Raw genomic sequence first — 24239 nt, 5'->3', positions numbered from 1 at the left:
CGACGTCAGGCGACGTCGACGACGTTCTCCGTCGCGTACCACTCCGCTCGTAACCATATCTGGACTTAATTATTGGTGAGTCGTGAGTTTCTTTCATTTCACAATATAATCTTTCTTGAACTGAATTCTTCACGAATCGTAAGTGGTGGTTTTCGAAAAATAGCCAACCCTTCGTTCGAAAGGGTTGATCCAACGGTTCTGTGCAATTGTGTCAAACAAAGATGGACCCGCAGCATTGTGATTTTGTTCCTTGTAAATTGTTTAACAGAGTGAGATTTATTGTTGTTGAAATATTAGACGGAAGGCTTAGGATCGTTCCATCGATAGTCCTCGACAAAAATCCATGGGACTCGGACTTTTTTAGAGGATGAAGCGTGATTCATAGTGACGATTGATCGTGAAATTTTTTCGTCGGTGTGCGTGAGAGTGTGTGGGTGGGTATGTGCGTTGAACAGTGAACGGAGGGGTTCATTTAGCTGGTGAATCGTAACTTTGAATCGACATTGAGGGGAATACCTTTTTTTCAAGGTTGGATCATGGAAATGTCAGAGATCAGAAAAATCTCAGAGACTTTATCGTATTGATCGGGAAATGTACTGGGCATCTGGGTTCATTTCATCCAGTCTCATTCTTTTCCCTTAAAAACACTTAAATTTATAAATTCTTATTAAAAAACACTTGATACGACATGTTTTGTTGTCGTATTACTTGATTCGTGTCCTGAATATTTATTTATTTATTTATTTATTTAATAATTTGATGTTTTTTGCACTCTCCGGCAGCGGACTATCGAGAGAATCGCAGTTTTAATTTAATTTTCTATTCTGTTTCTAATCTTTTTGCTTTAAAAATTATTTTTTCAATACATGAAACACTTTGATTTAAAAATTATACATTTAATGTTAATATCCTTGTATATATTTTGTTATTTTGTAAGTTTGTGTATGTTCAATCAATGGATCAACTCAAACTCCGCTGTTCAAGAGTTAATTCATACATGAATCTTTACATGGATCTGTCACCTACTTTAATCCTTGAAAGATGTATGCTCTAGGACTGATAGAATAGATGGGTATAAAGACCTACATATCATTAAAATGTAATAGTATCGAATTAAAATTACTAACTGCAAGGATTTTCTATAATTTTAATGTGGCATATAAAGTATTCAATTTTGAAGTGAATATATTCATTAGAGTGTATAGTTTTATGTGGAATATAGATAAAATGGAAATTTGGATTATCTAAAAGTATGACTGGCTAAGAGTGCATCTTTTAATTATCATTTTTATTATTACTTCATACAATTTTTCAATTTAAAGTTTTAATCAGTGTCAAAGAAACATAAATTGAAATAGGTGATAAAAATCAGTAATTCAATTCATGATATAATACACCCTAGTATTTTTTAATTAAAAAAAAAAGGAAAATTCAATGGATTTTATTAATAAATATTCAATTCGTAATACGATACATTCCGATATTTAGAAAAAAAAAAAACGTAATTGATTTGATTAACAAATGTTATAATCAAAAATTTCAGAAATCAGCATCCAAACGTGTTTCTTTCGGCGACCCATGTAAATAGCGTTTTTCATGAAGAATATTAGGGGAGCCGCGTCCCCCATGACGTCCATTAAATGAAATCAGCCGTTTCCATCACCACCATTGCATCCTAACTGGTTAGCACACGTGCTGTGCATTTTGTCTGTCTTTTGTCTGTCACGTGCCGTTTTAATATGCGACGGCCATTGTCTCTCGAAACGTCTCTTTGTGATCAGGCTTTGTTGGTGTGCCAACAATTTTTTGCTTCGAGGATCCGTCACTCTCTTCTACCCCCTTCGATAGGAAATGCTTCCTTTATTATCGATCTCTGCTTTTAGTACAACATTTTGCTCATTTAGTGCAACAATTTATAGGTTTTGAGTTATTAGTCTGGAAGGAACGGTTCTTACTTGTATTTTTAACCAGTGGAGTTTTGAAAGTGAATTTTTTTAAAATTACTGTTTTCTTTTAACGTCCTGACAAAGTTGTAACACTTTGAAACATTCGAACTCATTTTCCTTACAATCATGATTTTTGAATGTGAAATTATTGCAACAAATGAGCGAATTGAAAAAAATGAGGTGATCTATGCTGTACTTTATTTAATTATATAGAAATCAATTTTAAATTTAGTTGTAAGAAATCAATTTTGGTAGTTTATTTTATTTGGAGCATACAAAAGTTTCCATTGGCCACATATAAATAATGTTAGGTATTTTAATGCAATTTGTAACATGTTTTGTTCGATTATGTTAATATTTGCATAAAAAGTGACGCAAAATAAGCTATATTTCTCTAATATAATATTTTTTTTATTTAAAGTTCAAAAAGAAATTCATAATATACATATTCATGATTAAATATCAATCAAATAGAAACATTTACAAAATTATAATAACAATAATAATTTTCAAAATAATTATATAATAATAATAATAATAATCAACAATTGGTTGACAACTATATTTACATTCTGTGCTTCAAAAGTGGCTAAATATCTTGATTAAAATTATCCTTTTAATATAAAATATTAATAGAGAAAACTGTCTTAAAAACGATAGAAACTTCTTTATACTTATTCATAATATGTATAGTATCCGGTCATTCTATTATGGACATTCAATATTTTATAAAATTTCAATTTTAGAACTGTAGTGATACAAGTGCTAATGAAAAATTCGAAATTTCTATTTTACAATTTTATCATAGCAATGCAATAATTTTCAATATTTTGTATAATTTTCTTGGCTGTTGATAGTGGTCTCAGTTCCTCAACAATCGAGGATATACCAACTTGAAATGCAGCAATTTATGCATTCCTTTATTTCCAATATACCGTGCCATTTCTTAGGTATTTTAGATCAGGATATTGTTCGTTGGATTGCATTTTTGGTGAACTATGCATTTTAAGATCAATCATACGATGTTAATTAAGTTAAAATTGGGGAAATTATTACACTTATCTTTCTGAATATTTTCCTGGGAAGCAGTAAACTAATAACATTGAAAATGTCCATGATGGAGTAGCAGTGTACTATGCTATATTCCAAATGAACAAATAATTAACATTTATGATAGTTCTCAAGTTATTAAATTAAAACTACTACTTCTAACTATATTATATTTCCACAAGGTTAACTTTTATAATATTTTTTCATAAATATAGAAACTTTGAATGAAATTTTCTAAAGTTACTCCTTTCGAGAAATATACTTTCGTAATAATTTTCTATTTTTCGACAAAAAAGCGTTGTCCATTAACATATTGATTTTTTATTTTACTTGCATATTTATTTTGTAGCTGTAAATGTATTCTATCCTGAGAGTATATTTTAAAATCATTCATTGGCGTAACTTGGATTTTCTGGGGTGGGTCAGGTCCGTTAGAAATTTGGAAATTTAGAAAGTCTAAAATTTTGTAATTATAGAACTCTGGAATTTTGAAATTTTTGGAATCTGAAATTCAGGAAGTCTGTACTGGAATTTCGGTACTCTGAAATTGTAAAATCTTAGAATGTTGAAGGACCTCATTTTTGGGAAGAGGCCAGTTCACATTTTATGGGGGTCAGGTCCATCCTGCCCCTACCTAGTTACGTCAATGTAAGCATTTATCTAATACAATTCTATAAGCAGTATTAGAAAAATTATATTCAGAATCTCAATCTTTCTCTAAATGATACCCTGCACATAGGGCGTTGGTAAAGGTTGGCTTCAAATTAATACAGCGTGTTAATGAGGTCGAGTAGATGAAAAAAGTTTATATGAATCTGCGTCTGAAAATGCTTTATAAACCAAGGAACGGTGGAGGCTGATCAATCGTGACCCAGACATATAAAAAACCTATACAACGACACTTCTATTAGACATTCAAATTTCTGTAGAAAAAGCCCATAAAGAAATTAAAATGAAAAAATCTTTAAAATTCAACACGTTGATTTAAGTTGTGAGTTTTTTTGCGTCTTCTTCTGTTATTTTATCACAACCCTCCTAATGTTTCTACGAGAAGCTTAAGTGAAAAATATGACCCCGGTGTAGGTTGTACGCTTCTTCTCGCATTTTTCTACCCCTTGAAGACGTTCCCCGGGGAGTTCGAGGATTAGGGCTGAAGAGACTACCACTCCAAATAAACATCCCTACTCTGAAGTTCCCCATGTGTCTTATAATCGGGGAGAGACGTTTTTGTATATGTATGCGTGTTGAATGTTTGGAAGAGAAAATATAGACGATTATTAAGAAATGACTGTTCGTTCGTTGAAATCGCTTAAAATGAATCAGAGGTTGTTGGAAATCAAAGATAATGTACGTTTCTTGGGATGGTTGTTATGAATTACCATTTATGAAAAAATGAAAATATTTTATGTGCATAATTTGTAGATTATTAATTGAAACGAATTCTGCTTTAAAACAGGTGTAAAAGTACAATTAATATCTGCTAATTCCATTTATCCTGAAAACGTAGAAAATAAACTTCACGCAAAGTGGCTTTCTATGCACTCCAATGGCAGGTGAATAGAAACACACAAGTTTCTTTTTAAAAAAGGAGTAAGTTGAGGTTAAAGAAAACAGCGTGGAATTCAAATATCTATAAATAGATCAAGATCCAAATTTCGCACAATCACAGGAAAATTAAGGGTATTCTATTTTTTTTCGAATTCCGACAGGGCCTCGAAAGTTTATCCAGTACATAAATTTATACGAGTACCTGTGATTTCAGGACCCAAATATCATCTCGGGACTCGAATTCGATCCGAAAATCAATTACATCTGATTATACGCGATAACACATAATAAAGATTTTCAAAAACTTAGAAATTTAAGGTAAATTTGAAAAATCATGCCTCGAATGCAGTGTCGGCTCTCGAATTGAGTTTCGAATCTCGAATCGAGTTTGTATCCCGAAATTACAAGTACCTGAACGAATTTTTGAGGTCTCGCCCGATTCCATCTGATCGTTACCCGACCCAACTTAACCCGAGGCTCGGGTACCTGCTCTTCCCTAAACGCGATCTTTGTTATTTTTTATTTGTTACACTAATGTAGGGTTAATAATTGAATTCTTTCAGTGAAAATCATTCGTTGAAGAGTTACGATTGCTTGTCTGCTTCAGGGGCTGTCGATTAGCAGCGCGACCATTTTCAGCCTGTGAGCAACCCCAATAATTGGAAAATGTCCAGATTTGCGGCGGCGGGCCTCGTGGCCTTCGACTCCATCAAGTCTAAAGCATCACAAAAGTTTGCTGGGTAATGTCACGCATGCTCTTTACCTTCTTCGACAACTGAAAAATCGTTTAAGACTATACATATATTATGTACATATAGCCAGCGTTTATTCGTTTCTGTCCGTACACGTAATTATTGGCTTGTTTATGTGCATAACGTCTTATTTTAATGGGAATAATTGATCTTAACCTGATAATCCTTTGATAATCTGATAACCCTGAATTTTTAATCAGGTCATTCCATAAGTAATGCGAGTACCTATCGACAGTTTGTAGGCTATCGTGACCTATTTTACTGCAGTTAACAGTGGATATACACGGTTAATCGTGACTCAAACTCACAAAATGTATTTTGATTTAAATTAGATGCTTAAATTTTGAGCTTTGTTTCCGAATGGCCCCGCCAAAATTGAGAACTCAGGTTCGGTATATAACCTAAATTAACTATAAGAAACCGATTAAAGTTGGTTTCAGACCTGAATGTTTTACCGTTTTCGAGATGTCGTGGTAAGGTTAGATTAGGGTAGGTTAGGTTCTGTGTATGCACAGTATCGAATAGCATATGTTCAGTATCGAATAGCGCATACTTAGTCCTAAAATTGTACAAAAATTTCTTACCACGATATCTCAAAAACGGTATGACATCCAGCTCTGAAACCAATTTTAATCGGTTTCTGGTAGTCAATTTAGGTTATATATCGAACCTGAGTTCTCAATTTTGGTGGAGCCATTCGGAAACTTATCCAAATTTTGTAACATAGAATTTTTATATGTTGGAAAAATAATATCTCAGGAAATAGTATAAACTTTAGAAGAGTGGTTCTCAATTAGAAGTAATCTCGGACAATTTGTGCAATATACAGTGTAGCAATTTTAATATTGTTTGATAATCGTAGAGCATCAAATATGGTACGCTTCCTCAGAGTAAATGCCATAGGCCCCCACTCCGGGCTTTCCCATGCTTGTGTGATCCCAGCTCTTTCCGAGTTCTTGCAACACCGATTGGTGGCCACGGGGAGAATGACGATATAGAATAAAGGGTCCTATATACAGGATATCTTCGAACGACCCTAGAACCCTGGAGGGGTGGTTACTAACAATAATGTGATTCCAAGCAACTTGGGAACAGATTTTACTAATAATTCGAAAACGAAGCCTTAATCAATATTTAGGCAAAGAAAAAAGTAGTTTGGAATCACCTTAGCAATTACCCCTTTAAGGTTCCTACGATCGTTCTGGGGCACTCTGTATACAAGTCTGTGGCCTCCTATCACTTGCGTATAAACATTTACTCAAGAGCATTGGAATTGAAAATTGTGTTATTATTTATATTTCCTAATTATTTACTAAATTTTATAATATTTAGTAATTAAAAATTATATTATTTTGTTTCTAACCCATTTTGAATATTAATATCGTCGAAATTAGGATTTTGAGAATTTCTGCTTCTTTTATACCATTTTCTCTAGGGAAGTCTACTTTGCTTGATACTGTACATGTTAATTTATTTTTCTTTGTACAATTATTTTGTTAGAAACAAGAAGGAAATATAAGAGAGCACTGTAATTAACTGTATAATCTCTCTTAAAACCTTATGTAGGAAACATACTTTAATTGATGATACTGGAATTTTTGAATTTTGGTTTTGGTGATGCGCGTTTATGAAAAGATTGAAAACCACTGATTTAGAAAATAAGAATGAAGAACAGTCTACAATTAGATTTAAATTATGGCTATCTCAACGAGGATTAATTTGTACTTTTTAAGAGGGTTTATCCAGTGTAATGATTTTTAAAAAATTGAATCCTGTTTCTCTGTTTCTATTTAGAATTTTGCAAGGTTTAATAGATGAATTTAGAAAATTGTTGATGTCATAGGATTTAAATTGAATATAAAAGCTTTGTTTGAGTAAAATTTTTCATTTCATTTATTAATGGCTCTTTACTTATCCCAGTTGAAACTTTTTGAGTTATAACATATCTGCAAAGTTATTGTAATATTTACTATTTTATTTGAAATTTGGATATTTGTTTGATACTTTCAGAAAAATAAAGGTTCTTTTTTATTTCAACACCATAGACTTTTGATATTCTGTATCATCGGCAATATTTATTTTTATTGCAATGTATATATTCAAATATTTGGGTCTAATTATATTCCTTAATTAGTCTAAATAGTACAGAGAAACCATAGATAAAATGAGGAATCCCAATGACATTAACAGAGATATGGGTTACCATCTCAACCCCTTTTAGAGCACCCTCCTCCTGTTTCTTAATTGAGTAATTGATCAATTAAAAACAATTAAAAACTGATTGGTTGGTACTATATACAGGGTGTCCCACGTAACACTTTTCACAATTTTTCAAGTACTTGCGATAATCTAACAAAAAAATATTTTTAATAAAAGTTTATCAGTTTTCGATTGACTATACACTCCAATAAAAAAAAGTTTAACAAAATTTTTTTTTCCGTAATTGTCAAGATCACCTACAATTTTTTAAATGACACTTTATATTTTTGACATTATGGTATTATAGCCCGTATCAGGGCGAATTCAACGACCTAGTACACCATGACCTTTGGATAACCTTGAAGGCAAGGAACTGAAAACTTCAAGAAAAAATGACAATCTGCTTGAATGGGTGATAGTAACTTGTATTTATTACTAATGTAAGACTCGAGATTACATTCAATTCAATAACCTTCAGTAAATGAACGCAAACCATTTTGTGAAGAATTCACATCAATTGTTCGAAATGTAGACCATGTTGTTGCAGGCACAATTGTCGACAGTTCGTAGATAAGTTCGTAGATACGTTTCTAGTACTACAACATTTACATCGTTTGCATTTATTTGCTCAAGGTTATTAAATTGAATATAATTTCGAGTCTTTTAGTAATAAATACAAGTTACTATGACCCACTCAAGCAGATTGTCATTTTTTCTTGAAGTTTTCATTTCCTTGCCCTCAAGGTTATCCAAAGGTCATGGTGTACTAGGTCGTTGAATTCGCCCTGGTACGGGCTATAATACCATAATGTCAAAAATATAAAGTGTCATTTAAAAAATTGTAGGTGACCTTGACAATTACGGAAAAAAAAATTTTGTTAAACTTTTTTTTATTGGAATGTATAGTCAATCGAAAACTGATAAACTTTTATTAAACATATTTTTTTGTTAGATTATCGCAAGTACTTGAAAAATCGTGAAAAGTGTTACGTGGGACACCCTGTATACATAGATAACAAATTTCAAGAACATGTAGTACTTATGTCCTCATCAAAACAAACAAGAAAATCTTAACAGAAAAAAAAATTGTCACGTGAAATTTTCCATCGACTATTTACTGTTTTGAAACATAAACATTTTAGATTAAGCGACTATAGTAGTTCACGTTAATGATGAGATTCAGTGATGCAACCGTAATTGTCCGATAGGAGGGATGACAAATCTGTATTTATACCTTATTACGATCAAAATTAAATTAAAATTGGGGCTTCCCCCCCCCCCCCCCCATTTGCGCTACTGAAGGGGTTATACTGTCTTGCGAAATAAAGTAATATTTTTTCTGTTGTTTGTAATGCATATTATACATGATTTTAGATTTAAAAGAAGCAATGCCGGCTACGAGGAATTCGAAATGCCCCGGGAGGGTAGCAAAGACAATAAAGGGTTCGAAGACGAAAGAGGATACAGTAGACAAGCGTCTTTTGAATCGCTTCCGGAACCTGAAAGACCACCATTGCGTCACATCGATACGTATTGTAAACCAGAATGTCCCTGCCTATCAAAAAGATACACCATTGCAACGTTGGCCTGTATAGGTGAATAATTAACAATCTATTTTTCTATTCCTTATTTTCTTTTTAATGAATTTATATCTTTCTGCTGCTATAATATTATACCAAAATAGAAGCCTTAAACTTGCATATTATAAAGTACTACATTATAATACTATTGATAAAGACTACATATTTTTGAGCTGTACCTTTTACAAATAATTTTGAAGTAATTATTCTGCTAAGTGTTATTTTAAAATTGAAAATTGAATGCAAATTAGTAAATTTTAGAGGTGTACGAGAACCCGAGAATTTCGAGTACTCTATATCCGGATCGGGGCGAGAATTGTTTTGGCAGGCTCAAAGTGAATTAGATAGAGATTTTTGTGAATACATACTTCCAGTCTACGGCCAGGTTCAACTAAGTTCGTCCCGAAACACATTCTCCGAATTTCAGGAATCTGGAGTCGATCGAAGTAATTCCCAATTCGATCCGAGTATCGGATATTTGAAGCTTTCGAGTTCTCGCACGCCACTCGTAAATGTCAAATGAGAGTCATAAGTAAATAAAAATTTCAAATAGTACTGTCTTAAACGAGAATAAAACAAGTGCTTCTGGTCGTTAGTGGGTTAATATCTATTCCATATATGTATATTAGGTACATACGTTGAATGAAGTTTGGGTAAACTTGTAGAAAAGCTACTCCCGCTCCGATTTCGATGATATAAAATTCGATATTTTAAGTAATTTTTTTCCTCTAAGCTATATGTCTGATTTGATTAGTTGGCGAGATATTCGCGAAAGAATATTGTTACTACACAGCGAACTTTGCCTATACGTATGCATCCGTGGCCGTGTGTGCGTTGACTCACTTGCCTACCGTTTCTGTAAGCAACACCATGTGGTTCGGCTCCTATACATACAACGGATGAACTGAAAAATCAAATTATAACATTCGATTCGCGTGGCCGGCCACCTAAAGGCGGCCGGAATATTTATGTGACCTAATCTAACCTAATCTAGACGTATAAATAACAGAAATAAAATAATTTTTAACAAAAAATATAACCGACTTCGAAATGCACTAAAAAGTATGAAATAATTTCTACTTCATTTATACAAATACCCAACAGCTATTAATAAAACCTATTTACTCGTTAAATAGTATACTAAATACATTTCAACCTTTTCGGAGGCGGCGCAAAATTAAAAACTTTTCTTATACTAGGAAGATTCAGGCGTCGACAACCTATCAAATCATTATTGACAGCATCGTATATTCGGGTATTTTTAATTTTGCGCCGCCTCCGAAAAGGTTGAAATGTATTTAGTATACTATTTAACGAGTAAATAGGTTTTATTAATAGCTGTTGGGTATTTGTATAAATGAAGTAGAAATTATTTCATACTTTTTAGTGCATTGCGAAGTCGGTTGTATTTTTTGTTAAAAATTATTTTATTTCACACTTTTTAGTGGAACGAGCAGTATTTGTAGGATGCCGTAAGGTGGTTTACCGTTCTTATTAGTTAATTGCAATAATGATAGTTTTTAGCAATAACAAGTTCCATACAAGTTATAACAATAGTTATTAACAATAACAAATTGCATAAATTTTTGGAAGTGAGGTATCGCGGAAATGTGAAAGGTTTCATCGCAATCGGTTCATGCCTTGGAGAGTATACATGTATACAAGAAACAGTAGAGAATCGACGACTGTATGCTGACTCATACACCGGTAGAGACACGTAGGCATACGTAGAATTCAATGTAGTAGTAACAATAGTTTTTTACGAATATCTCGGAAACTAAAGCTTTCCGTTAATTATGCATAATAAAAAAGTTGTTCATAATCATATCCCCGACAACATATTAAAAGGTCATTGAAATCGTCCAATTTTTACATTAAAAACTTCCTGTATTTTGCAATAACAATGAAAAAATGAAAAATTTTTTTTCAATGGGACCAACCGGAAGACATACCCTACAAGATGTAAAAGGTTTCGTTCCGATTGGTACATCCATTTCGGAGTAATCGGTGACACAAAAAAAAAAAAAAAAACATACATACTGATCGAATTGAGTAACCTCCTCCTTTTCGAAGTCGGTTAAAAATAAAATAGAAAATAAGGCAGACAATCTTGTAGTGCACAATGATTAATACCAATGTTGACGGAATATAACTTTTTGGTATTTATTTAGAAGTTTGCCCTCCTCACCGATTTTCGTGACCTTGAAATATGTTGTCAAGGTCTTAGTTTCCGAGATATTCGTAAAAAACTATAGTTATACTTATGTCACCAGTACACTGTATTCCGGGAAAAATGGAGACTGAATGGTGATTGAAGTGGTTTGAGGTTAGGGTTAGGGTCAGGGTCACGGTTAGGGTTTTGTTTTTGATTTTTTCACGTTATAATTACTCTTTCTTTCACCTTTTATATATTGTGTACCTGTTATTCATTTTGTGTTTCGTCAGAAATCGGAAACATTTCGGCCATCATGTTGACGTCAGAATCAAAACTCACCTATATATCCCACGTGATGAAACGTACGAGTTCCATAACGAGTTATATTAGCTCTCGTATCACGACACGTACGCTCTAAACCTAAACCTAATTTAAACCTAACCTAATCCTAACCCTAACCCTAACCCTAACCTCAAACCACTTCAACCACTCTTTCAATCACCATTCAGTCTCCATTTTTCCCAGAATACAGTGTACTGGTGACATAAGTATAACTACAGTTTTTTACGAATATCTCGGAAACTAAGGCCGAGCGGCGGTAACATGTATAGGGAAAAGTTGTTCAGAATGATGACCTTGACAACATTACTGGAATTAGAGTTAACTTTGATTTTAAGCTGACCCGTTAGATGGACGGTATTCGGGCCATGTGGTGCTGTTGACAGAAACAGTAGATAAGCGATCCTCGCTTGCCGACTCACCACAGCCACGGACGTATACGTGCAGGCGAAATTGAATGTAGTAGTACTCATAGTTTTTCGCGAATATCTCGCAAACTAATTGACGATGAGTACGACATATAGTTTACAAGTTAGAGGAAAAAAGTTGCTTAAAATATTGAATTTTACAACATATTTAAAAATCATCGAAATCGGAGGAGTTTACTAGAAGTTCATCGAAGTTTGAATATACATTTAATTAATGAAATAGTAATGAGCTACGAATTTTTTTATTTCATTTATAATAGAAATATTTTTGTATTGAAGAATAAAAATGACACGATTGTGTACGTGTTCAGATTCTGTGATAACAAATCTATGGATTTGATATAGTTTCACAGTTTAAAAAAGATTTGTCATTTGTCCAGGATTCATAATTTCGTTCGGCATGAGGTGTAACATGGGCATGGCGAAAATGGTCATGAAGAACACCACCGAAGGTGATAATCACACTCTGATGTTCAATTGGACAGTAGGTACAGAGAGTGCTCTAGATTCGTCCTTCTTTTGGGGTTATCTAGTAACCCAAGTACCAGGAGGATTCTTCGCTTCTCTGTACCCTGCGAACAAGATATTCGGAGCTGCCATCGCCGTATCTTCGTTCTTAAATTTACTGGTACCTGGTGCTCTGAAAGTCGACCCCATTGTTGATATGTTTGTGCAAGTCTTGAAAGGATTGGTGGAGGTGAGATTTCTATTTAATTATGAAATGAAATATCATAAAATATAGTAGGCAAATGAGATAGTCCATTTTTTGCTATATTTTGGAAGAGAGCTATAATGATTTTCGACACTTTGATTATAAAAATATTCTCGATTTTTGAAGAACTATTTATTATAGAAACACTAGCGTAACTAGAAATTTGGTAAATTATTCTACAATTATATACTTTTAAATTTTCATAATTATAAAATTTAAAGATTTTTAAATTTCAGAGCTTAAAAATTTTTTAATCTCTAAGGGCCCTGGTCCACCCTTAAAAAACTCTAGTTATGTCAATGTATAGAAATAATAAAAAAATAATAAAACAGGGAGATGGAAATAATGATACAAAATTAAATAATCATGAGAAAGATTTTATGAGGAAAGAGAGTATAATATAGAATATTAATTTAATTTAAAACGTAGGAGAGTAATTATATTCCACATACTTATACCAAATGAAACTTTAGTACAGATTCATAAAATGTCAAATTTTAAACATTGCTTAACATTTACAAGGTGTTCGACAAGAGGTGGGACAAATTTTAAGTGATGATTTTGGGGGTCCGGATAAGATGAAATAGCGTTCGCGGCTTTGTTTTTTAGTTATAAACGTTAAAAGCTTCGGGTGAAAAGCGCCTTAAAACTGTCAATCTGCAATGTACCGACGATTGAACGTCGTGTCAGTAGGGGCGTGTACAATTACAGCCAACAGTCGTTGAATACTAGAAGTTCACCACGTGCTATTCTGTTTCTAATAAGTGCTGCAATCATTAAAGTAACGTGTGAACAATTAACAATCCCGTATTAATTAGATTAATTACTTAATTAATTAATCCCATAATAACGTACGGTGTGCGTTATAACATTTTATCTGAAATTTAAAAACAGGGTTTAATGCTGAACAACGTTTTGTTAGCACTTCATATCATACTATAAGAAAAAGGAACACAATATCATGTAGTAAGCTTCTAATATTCAAGGATTATTGGCAATGATTGTACACGCCCCTACTGACACGATATTCATTCGTCGGTGGTGTGCAGATTGCCGATTTTAAGGCGCTTTTCACCCGAAGCTTTTAATGTTTATAATTAAAAAACAAAGCCGCCAACGCTATTTTATCATTCTTGATTTTCGTCTTATTTGGATCTCCAAAAACATCTTTTAAAGTTTGTCTCACCTATTGTCGAACACCGTGTATTATATGTTATTTAAATATTCTGAAAAGTGTTTTGTGCTTAAAAAGTAAATGCAGTAAAAGCTGGATACATAATTGTTTAATGGGGTTTAAATCTAATTTGTACAATTTTCTGTTTTCTCAGGGTGTCACGTATCCGGCGTGTCACGGTATTTGGAAATATTGGGCGCCACCTTTGGAGAGATCACGTTTAGCCACACTGGCATTTTGTGGCTCCTATGCCGCAATGGTTATAGGAATGCCACTTTCAGGTTGTTTAACTTCAGTATTCGGTTGGACGGCGTCCTTTTATTTCTATGGTAAGTCAGCCCCTTAGCATATCGACTATAATAACGATCACTGATTACATTGGTCCTGCAAATTCAATTAAATTGAATAGATATCTAAAAGAAACAGACTTTGACTGTTTTTAATATTGAACCAACGAAGTAGATGTTCAGTGTTAAATTAAAAAATAAAATTCAAGAATTAAGTGTCTGTATTAAGTATTTATCTTTAAATTGAAAATAAACTAAAAAATTAAATAGATAAAGAATTTAGCATAAACCAGCATTTACAATAATTTTTCATCTCAATAGAAATTAATTTTCTGTCATTTCGACCAATTTAGTAGATTTAGTGTTATTATAGCTTGCGCAGGGCTATCCCTAGCAGTGGGCAACAGAGCGCCAGTGATGCGCTATTGTCAGATTTCTGGTGCATGCATATTACAAACAAAAGCACTAGGAGCATCTCAATGACGTACTTACGTTCTTGAAGTATAAAAGTATCATTCGGCCCCAAATCAAGAAGATATGTAGAGGAAGTTTTCAGGAGGGGAAAAAGCTTTAATAAATAATATACAATACCATTTAAATGATAATAATAAAATGTATTGCTATTTTATTGTACCAATATCAACCGTTGTTGTAAGCGTAAAGGCTGGTTCAGACACGGCTAGTAATTTAGTCGAGTGGGGAGTAGCTACTTACTACTAAACCGTTTAGTGCATAGAAAAGTGTCCGGACTAGTACAGTTGAGCTTTGAAAATCAAGAGTTCAAGATATATCCCTTGACTGCCCTTGACTGAAGAAATGCGTCCGGACAGGTCTGTCCCGAAGGCTAGTTAGTGGTGGGGCAATCCTAGTTAGTGGTGGGGGAAGCCTACTCGACCAGCAAAATCCAATGAAACGGATCGACTCGACTAAACCGTTTTACTAAACTACTCGACTAAACTCTAGTGTCCATACACTAAACTACTCGCCACTCGACTAAACTACTAGCCGTGTCTGAACCAGCCTTCAGAGAAACTGCAGAAAACTACGTGGGTCACTTTCATGGGTGTAATGTATACGGCTATAGCATCACGTGATATTTTCAGACTCCTAGTGAGAAAAAAATCTCACGAAAGCACATCACTGCCGGGCACTTACCCGGGGCCTCCCGTTTGAATACTTCGACAACATTATTTTTATCACCCAATTTTACAATTAAACATAAATATAAAATATTCCGGTTACGTTATACAGTAGACTTTCGTTATAAGAAGGAGGTTGTAGGAGTGGAAAATTTTGCAAGCTTCCAAGGTCTCTTTTTAGGTGTAAGCGGGTAAATGCGTAAATATTTTAAAAAATATGAATATCCTTGACCGAAAGAATAATGTAAATAATTGAAATTTTCAGGTATGTGTGGATTGGTTTGGTACTGTTTTTGGCTATGGTTAGCCTTTGAAAAACCATCTAAACATCCTTGCATTTCTGCACGGGAGCTTCGTTACATCGAAGACTCTCTCGGCCAAGGACAAGCTCAAATACCAATTCCAACATTTTCAACAACGCCGTGGCGTAAGTTCTTTACATCGATGCCGGTTCACGCCATAATCGTGGCCAACTTCTGCAGATCCTGGAACTTTTATCTGCTAGTGCTCTTCCAAGCTCGTTTTATGCACGAGGCCTTCGGCATGCCTCTAGTGGAAGTGAGTCTCGAGCTGCAGTGTTTATTTATTAGAAATCAAAATTTTATTCAATATAACTTCAGCTCTTTCAATCTTGCAATATCAAATAGAAATAAATGGTAACATCCACCAATAATATTTTAGCGTATAAGATATAGTATAAGGTATAATTGAATAGTGAATGATTTTACATGTAAAAATAATTCAAAAATAGACAATACATTTTTTTATAACAAAATTTAGTTTCCAACGAATTGAATTTGAATGAATATTTTGTTTTGTGAATTTACCAAATTTTTATTTATAAAGGCATATTTAAGAAACTTGCATAATTTTATAATGTTAATAAAAGTGAAACGTTACTTTTGCTGTTATTTCAGACCGGTGTAATTGGTTCTCTTCCACACTTGCTGATGACGATGATCGTGCCTTGCGGAGGATTACTAGCTGACTACCTACGAAAACGTGAAATATTATCTACGACGAACGTCAGAAAACTGTTTAATTGTGGTGGTTTCGGCATGGAAGCAATCTTCTTCCTGGTGGTAGCCAACGCAACCACCCATAGAAATGGTACAGCTGCGATCGTTGCTCTTGCATTCGGTGTTGCTTGCAGTGGCTTTGCCATTTCCGGTTTCAATGTTAATCATCTCGACATCGCACCCAGATATGCAAGTATTTTGATGGGAATGTCTAATGGAGTCGGTACGATAGCAGGACTTTTGGTACCATTTTTCGTGGATAATATTACGGAGAAGAAGGTATGTTTGATGAGAATTAATTATTTAAAAGAAAGATTAATATTGATTGGTTTAATTAATTATTTAATATCAGATGATTTCTTATCCAATCAATAGAATATTTGTAAAGACCAATTGTTTTTCTTTTTATGATTGGCGTAACTAGGTGGAAGACAGAGTAGATGTTTGAACACATTAAGGGGGGACATACATGTAGCGGCATCAAATAATCGATTTTCTTTTTAATAATCGATTTTAAGAATATGGTGGTAAAGTTTTAAACCGAAATTCGTAACCGTTCCGAAGTTATTGCTTGTGAGCGTGAGTCGTGTCACCGGTGGATACCCGGCTTTATAGGCGAGAAGTTTTGATTTGCTGCATGCTGTTTCTTTATTGTAATTGTCCAAACCATATCGTGTTTGGTATCATTTTAATCAGAAAAACGTCACAAATATCTTGATAACAGTTTTATAAGAAAAAAATGAAAAATAACAAAGTTCAGTCGTTGCATTAATATTATCTCACTGATATATCCGATTCCAAATCATATTATCTCGTGCCCCAAGTGTCATGTTTCCACTTGACATAGCATTTCGGGCCTTCGCCTGGGTATGTTGTTTTTACATTTCAAGTGGTCTCCGAACCTATGCTTTGAACAGCAAGAAACAGACAATTTTCGGATCGGCCTGTTCCTTCACCTCCGTATCACAGCCCAATAGAACTTTCGATACTCGGCAACGGAAAAATCTCTGGAAAATTAACCTTGTCCTTTTTCAATAATCATACAGGTGATTATTAACATTGCTCTTTTATGTACAGCGTATCACCGAAGATAATTGATCTGTTTAAATATATTTAGACGATAAAATTTGTCTAAATTAAATTAGATTAAATTCATAAATAATTTAATCGCTTTTGAAATGAATTCAATAATACTACAAGATTTCAAATAAATTGAAACCCAAGTGACGGCACGAAACGCTATGTCAAGTGCAAACGCATGAACTTTTCCTTCGATGGAACGGCAAAGAATCGACAAATTTTTCGGATGGGTCCGTTGCCTCCGTTCCTTCGGAACGACACGCAGCAAAACGAACCTCCTCGCCTGTAGTGGCCCAGTCCTATTGCCTAACCGTTTATATCAAGAAACGAAGAAATGTTGTCCGCGCCGCAGCATGCCGTTGCATGCAACGAGGCAACGTCTGCCTATTCAAAAGGGTTCGGAACGGTGATACGATACGGGCGTTTGATACTGGTGGATACCCGGCTTTAAGAGTTTCTTTCAAGAAACGAAGAACTATTGTCCGAGCCGTAGCACGCCGTGGCATGCAACGAGGCAACGCTTGCCTATTCAAAAGGGTTCGGAACGGTGATACGATACGGGCATTTGATACCGGTGGATACCCGGCTTTAAAGGCCACCTTTCTGAAAGAGTTGAAATTTTTAATGGGGTCCCGCAGGCCTCAGTTATAAGCGTAACCCTATTCTTAATTGCCATCAACGACATAGTTCATACAATAGAAGCTCCAGTTAAACGTATCCTATTTGCTAACGACCTTACAATTTTTACATCAGGCAAAAATATCAAAACTACAGAAGAAATCCTACAACAAACCCTAAACAAACTACAAAAGTTCTCAGAATTAACTGGCTTTAAATTCTCATAATCCAAAACCACTGTAACTATTTTCTCAAGACAGAATGGACCACTTGTAATAAATCTCGTTCTCGGCGGACACAAACTTCAAACTCTCGAACAAACAAAAATTCGAGGATTAATTTTCGATAAAAAATTCACCTGGATACCTCATCTAAAATCACTAAGAGACAAATGCAACCGACGCCTAAATATCCTAACGATTCTGTCATCGAAGAACTGGGGAGCAGAATTCCAAATTATAAAAAACACATACATATCGTTTATTTGTTTCAAAATTGATTATGGTTCCTTAATCTATGATTCAGCAAAACAAATGCCTCAAATACTAAATATGCTCTCCCCAATCAACAACACAGCGGTAAGACTAGCTACTGGAGCCTTCCGTACGAACCCAATCGAAAGTATGCTGTGCGAAGCACAGCTCCCGACTCTAGAACATAGAAGAAAAAAACTAAGCCCCGACTATGCGCTAAAAATCGCATCTTCTCCAAACTGCCTAGCTTACCAAAAAATTTTTCCCAATAACTATGTAAACCAATTTAGAAAGAAATTAAGACCCCCGAAACCATTCAACATCCGCACACAAAAATATTTCAGAGAAATAAACCTCCAACTACCTCTCATTTTGCCAACAAAACAATATCTAGTTCCGCCATGGACATTCAAAACTCCGCAAATACTAGCAGAAACAGCTGCAAGCCTAAAAAATAGTACGAACCCACTAATCACGAAAAATCTATTTCTAGAAAATCTCAATAAATTTCCAGAGTATATCAATATTTCCACAGATAGTTCTAAATCTAAAAACAATGCTGGATGCGCAATTATCGTAGACAAGAAAGAAGAATTACTGATCAAACTTCCAAAACATTACTCAGTATTCTCGAGCGAAGCTAATGCCATCCTGCAAGCAATATACTACATTATAAAATCCAACCAATCAAATTTTATTATTAACACTGACTCAATGAGTACTCTTTTATCACTGAAAAATATAAAATCAGAAAACCCCATTATAAAAGAATCCTGGCATACCAGGAAACGAACAAGTTGATGACGCTGCTAAAAGAGCATCTCTATTGGAAGAACACTCTCAAATATCAGTCTACTATAAGGACCTGAAAAACTCAGTAAAAGCGCTATTGGAATCGTTACGCAATGAATAGTGGATAAATTCGAGACACACCCACCTTAGAACGTTAAGAAAGAACATCTTCGAACACAATCCAGCCCTATCGCTACCCAGAGCGGACCAAGTCCGGATAATCAGATTGAGAATCGGTCACACAAATTTAATCCATATCCACCTGATGACAAAGGAAGAACCGAAGAAATGCCCGGACTGCGACGAAAACTACAGTGTTAAACACATTTTATTGCGATGCCCCAAATACAGCGGAAAAAGACTCATACATAATTTCCTCAATGAAGCTCGCACCCTGCTTAACAGCCACAACCAGTGTAAAAATGTAGTGAATTTTCTAAAAGACATTGAACTGTACAACTCGCTATAGCTATCTGATACTTTGACTACCCACAAATGTAACAGTGATCGCTAATAACCACGAGGTGTATGCAACCTTAAACAATTAAATTAAATTAAAGATAAACGTAATGGAGACCAAAACTTTGTAATGAAAAATAAGATCCAATTTAATTTGTCTTAAAAATCATTATACGCTCTATTGATTGGATAAGAAGAAAATTGAATTTCATCTAATATAATGATTAATATTTTTTTTAAAGGATGCACAAAGTTGGAAGAACGTCTTTATTATAGCAGCTTGTGTACACATATTTGGTGTGACATTTTATGCGATATTTTGTTCCGGAGAATTACAACCGTGGGCTGATCCAGTTGCAGAGGAGCAAAAGAGTTGGAACGCTTTGGATGAATTTGGACAAACGAAACCAGCAGTTCCGCCGCCGCCAAATACCATGCAATCTGAATTTATTGTACGTATTGTTTATCATTCTTTATACAAAAATAAAGAAGATCTGTATGGGGCGCTAGATCTGTATGGGGCGCCCCAGCCCAGTGTCCCTAGTTTATTCATCTATAGTGCACCGATGACAAGATGTCCCCTGAGAAGGACAGATTTGCGGCCTTCTCATGGGACATCTTGTCATCGGTGCATAGTACATATATCCGTTTAGATTAGTAAAGCTGCTATGTAGTTTAACAATTTCTACAATCGAACTACAGATTCATCGTTTCATATTATTACCTTGTCGTTTTTTCTTAAAAATTTTGTACCCCTGAATGGGCGGCACGATAATCTTGCCCAGGGCGCGAATATTGCTAACACCGGCCCTGGATCTAATAATAAGTGATTCATTACATTCATTAGCATTCATGGTATTTAGTTACATTTTCTATTTCTTAAAACCGAACCTTACTTTGACAACTTGTAAGTCACTCATTGTCAGTCCTTTTATCCCTTGAACAGTGGAGCCTGGGTCAGTCATGACCCAAACTTACAAAACATATAGAAAAATTTTAACCTAAAGTTGAATGTGTAATTTTTAAACGAAAAAGTTTCATATATTAGAAGAATAATTTTTAAAAGAATAGTGTATAATTCAAAAAATGATAGAAACCGTGAAATAGAAAATTAAATTAAAATTGTGACTCTCTCCATGGTCCACCGTCCAAGGGTTAATTTTATAGATACCAAATTCTTAATTTTTCATTTATAGCGAAAAATTCATAGTTAGTAATAAACGTTCTTTGGGCAAATAATAGGTACATATTAGAAAAAGAAAATAATGTCGAAGAAAAATATTCCATCTCTCATCTCAGTATTTGAAAAATGCGAGACAAATACCTATTTAGTTTAATATTCATTTCAAAACGAGTTGATTCATTTAGTAATTAATAATGTAGCTAACGATTTCATAAGTTTATCAGTATTTTAGTTCATATTTTGGCAATGAGAGTGAATTGATCTAACCGAACCAGGCCTAAAAAATTGTGGAAGATTAGGTTCAGATTAATACAACTGAATATAGCCCTCAAATACTATAGTTTTCAATACTAACGTCAATAATTATATTTCTCAAATTTCTTTATTCATAACTATTTAACAAACAACGACCGTCAAGTAAAAATTTTTAAAAGTAACTCAGAATGATGACCTTAAATATACATGGTGTTCAACAACAGGTGGGAGATTTTTTAAGACGTGATTCTAGGGATAAAATAAGACGAAAATCAAGAATGACGAAATAGCGTTTGTGGCTTTGTTTTCCAGTAATTGACGTTTAAAAATTCGAGTAAAAAGCACCTAAAACCTGCAATCTGCTCAGCACCGACGACTGAACGTCAGGTCAGCAGGGGTAGGTACAGTCATAACCAAGAATCATTGTATAGTAGAAACTTACCTTGTGCTATTCTCGGTACTGCAGCATTCGGCTTTCTCTCTTGGTTATGACTGTACCTACCCCTGCTGACCTGACGTTCAGTCGTCGGTGTTGGGCAGATTTTTTACTCGAATTTTTAAACGTTAATTACTGGAAAACAAAGCCACAAACGCTATTTCGTCATTCTTGATTTTCGTCTTATTTTATCCCTAGAATCGCCCCTTAAAAAATCTCCCACCTGTTGTCGAACATCTTGTATATCAATTAATAATATAATCGACATTTGAAGGCGGTATCTTTTTCTACGTATCCACCAACATGTTTTATTTAGAATAATCATCTAGAATAATTTTCTATTTAGAATAATCTACTATGTCAACAAAATTCTAATTTTGGAGTCCATTATAATTTTGCAAATTTTGGACCTAATTCCTATTGCAAATTAAGTAGGCCCTCTAAAGTTTGATGGCCCCGGCCTCTATAAATCTTATTCGGTCCTGTTGACTTCTAAATATTCTGATGAAAGTTAATTTTTCACGACATATTATGCATACTTTTTTTAATATCAACAATGATACGATTTGTATAATTATTAAATAATAAAATTTCTCTTCTTCAGAAACAACCATCCATGGGTGGAGGTGAAACGGACGACTGGAACAATTACGAGCAACCTCCCGCGGACAATATGTACGTCCAACAAGAAAAAGCACCCGTAATAAGTTACGGGTCGACAGAAACCAACGCCAACAATCCTTTCCATTCGACGAACCCCTTCGTTACCGACATAAACGCGTCTCTGGTACAACCACCAGCAACGAACGACTATACGTACGATGTTACACAGCAAAATCAGCAATGGAATTAAATTCATCGAGAGGAAGAAGAAGAAGAAAAAAAAGATGAAGAAGAAGAAGAAGAAGAAGAAGAAGAAGAAGAAAGAAGAGTAAATCCAACAAGCGTAAGGAAATCTTCTGTTCAAGGTGACTGATTCTTTAATTTCTGGTACTCATTCGACCTGCTTAGCCAATATTCTAATCTATTTCTTAATCTTAAATCATAGAATTTCATTTCTTGGTTCAGTTTATCTCAGTAAAGGGATCAGATACTCACGAAGAAATTCTTATAGCAATCTTTGATATTTTCAGTCATAGTAATTAATCAATGAATGGAGTATCAGAAACACGTTGAAAGGATTATTCAGAACCTCCAAATATTTGAAATTAGTACACATTGCAAGGGATGAAATTTTCTTTATTGCAATACCTAAGAGTGCAGGGTATAGTGCTGTAAGTCGACAATTACAAAAATTAAAATTAAAAAAAAGATAGAAAGAGATCAAAAGGATTTCAGTGAAAGAAATCATAGAGGACACTTTCTACATTAATTATCAGCAAGTTATGTACGCTTTCACGCTGAAGAAACGAAGCCAATCGAAATGAAATATTCGATGAGTCTGAAATTGCCCTGTCCATTGAATATATCTACCACTGATGCAGCAAATAAATGAAAAATAAAAAGATACAAAATGGAAGACAGCGGCCTAAGTTGAAAGTAGCTAAGCTTAATATTAACAAGATACAAAGCAAATGTGATTTCTAAGAGAACGTAAGCAGACAATAATCAACTGCCAAACCTTCGCAGACAATAATTATTAATCGAAGACAATAACGAGAAGGTTTTGGCGAGAGAAATCGGTTCAGCACGATCAGCTGATACTTTTAGGTATTTCTGTGTTCTTCTTTCTTTTCGCGTTGATGGCTGACTTTTAAATGATGGAAAACAGTAGAAACATAGCAATAAAAAGAAAAGAAAAAACAAAGGAATGAATCAATGCCAAGTATAAATGGCAAGGAGAATGGTGAATCTCAAAACAGTACACGTCGGTCCTCGATGATAACCAGAACGAATTAAATTATCGAAACGTCAATATTTTCATGATGATAGGACTGGTGGGTTTTGGTATTTAAATACATCATTCGGTAACGCTGTTCCGTGAAGCGTTCGGATAAATGGAGTGCATTAATACGTTTATTCAGGTACAAGTCGTATCATAGACGAGGTCATTGTCTAAGCCTTTCGAGTTTAAATGTGTATTCGCAAAAAAACCACACGGATCCTAATGGAATTCTGAAACGTATGAAAGTATTCGTAAGAAAGTGATAACATGATGAAAGTATTAGTTCGATAAGGTATAAAGTACTGTAGGGCTCTATTTGTTGTGACCTGATCACTTTGAGTGGAGACTCATGTTGGGCACCAATACGATCTTTTGAGTATGTAACCTCTTCGAAGATAACTGTTTTCTATTTCGTATTTTATTTACCTAATAACGTGTGAAGTTAAATGATTTATAAGGTTCCATTTGAATGTAGATTATAATACAGTTTTTCTATAGCAAAATTTCTTAATTGATTAATTCATGAATTATAGTACAATTCTTCGGTAGTAAAATTTCACAGTTTCTTAATTTCCAAATTGTAGCATAGCTGTATACGTATTATATTTAGTATATAATATTATACTATAGTACTATAGTACATATCGTATAGTTTAATATAGTTACCCTAGTTACTATATTTTTACTATAATATAACTATAGTAAAATTCATCTGTAGTAGAATTTTATA

At 34.1% G+C, this 24239-nt stretch overlaps 1 protein-coding gene across 1 annotated transcript; it reads left to right on the top strand.

Annotated features, from left to right (window-relative positions):
- On the top strand, window positions 1-23956 carry LOC114877522 (vesicular glutamate transporter 1). The gene is made up of 9 exons (XM_029190197.2): window positions 1-75; window positions 5152-5284; window positions 8870-9090; window positions 12378-12694; window positions 14038-14212; window positions 15575-15867; window positions 16227-16607; window positions 19993-20202; window positions 22229-23956. Exons 2-9 carry the CDS (start codon window positions 5211-5213, stop codon window positions 22475-22477), a joined length of 1920 nt encoding a protein of 639 aa, XP_029046030.1. The 5' UTR covers window positions 1-75; window positions 5152-5210; the 3' UTR covers window positions 22478-23956.
- Window positions 23957-24239: the final 283 nt, after the last annotated feature.

This window comes from Osmia bicornis, chromosome 6, assembly GCF_907164935.1.
Source record: "Osmia bicornis bicornis chromosome 6, iOsmBic2.1, whole genome shotgun sequence".
NCBI classification, from domain to species: Eukaryota; Metazoa; Arthropoda; class Insecta; order Hymenoptera; family Megachilidae; genus Osmia; species Osmia bicornis.
The sequence above is the reverse complement of the archived record's forward strand: the minus strand, read 5'-3'. Positions and strand labels throughout refer to the sequence as shown.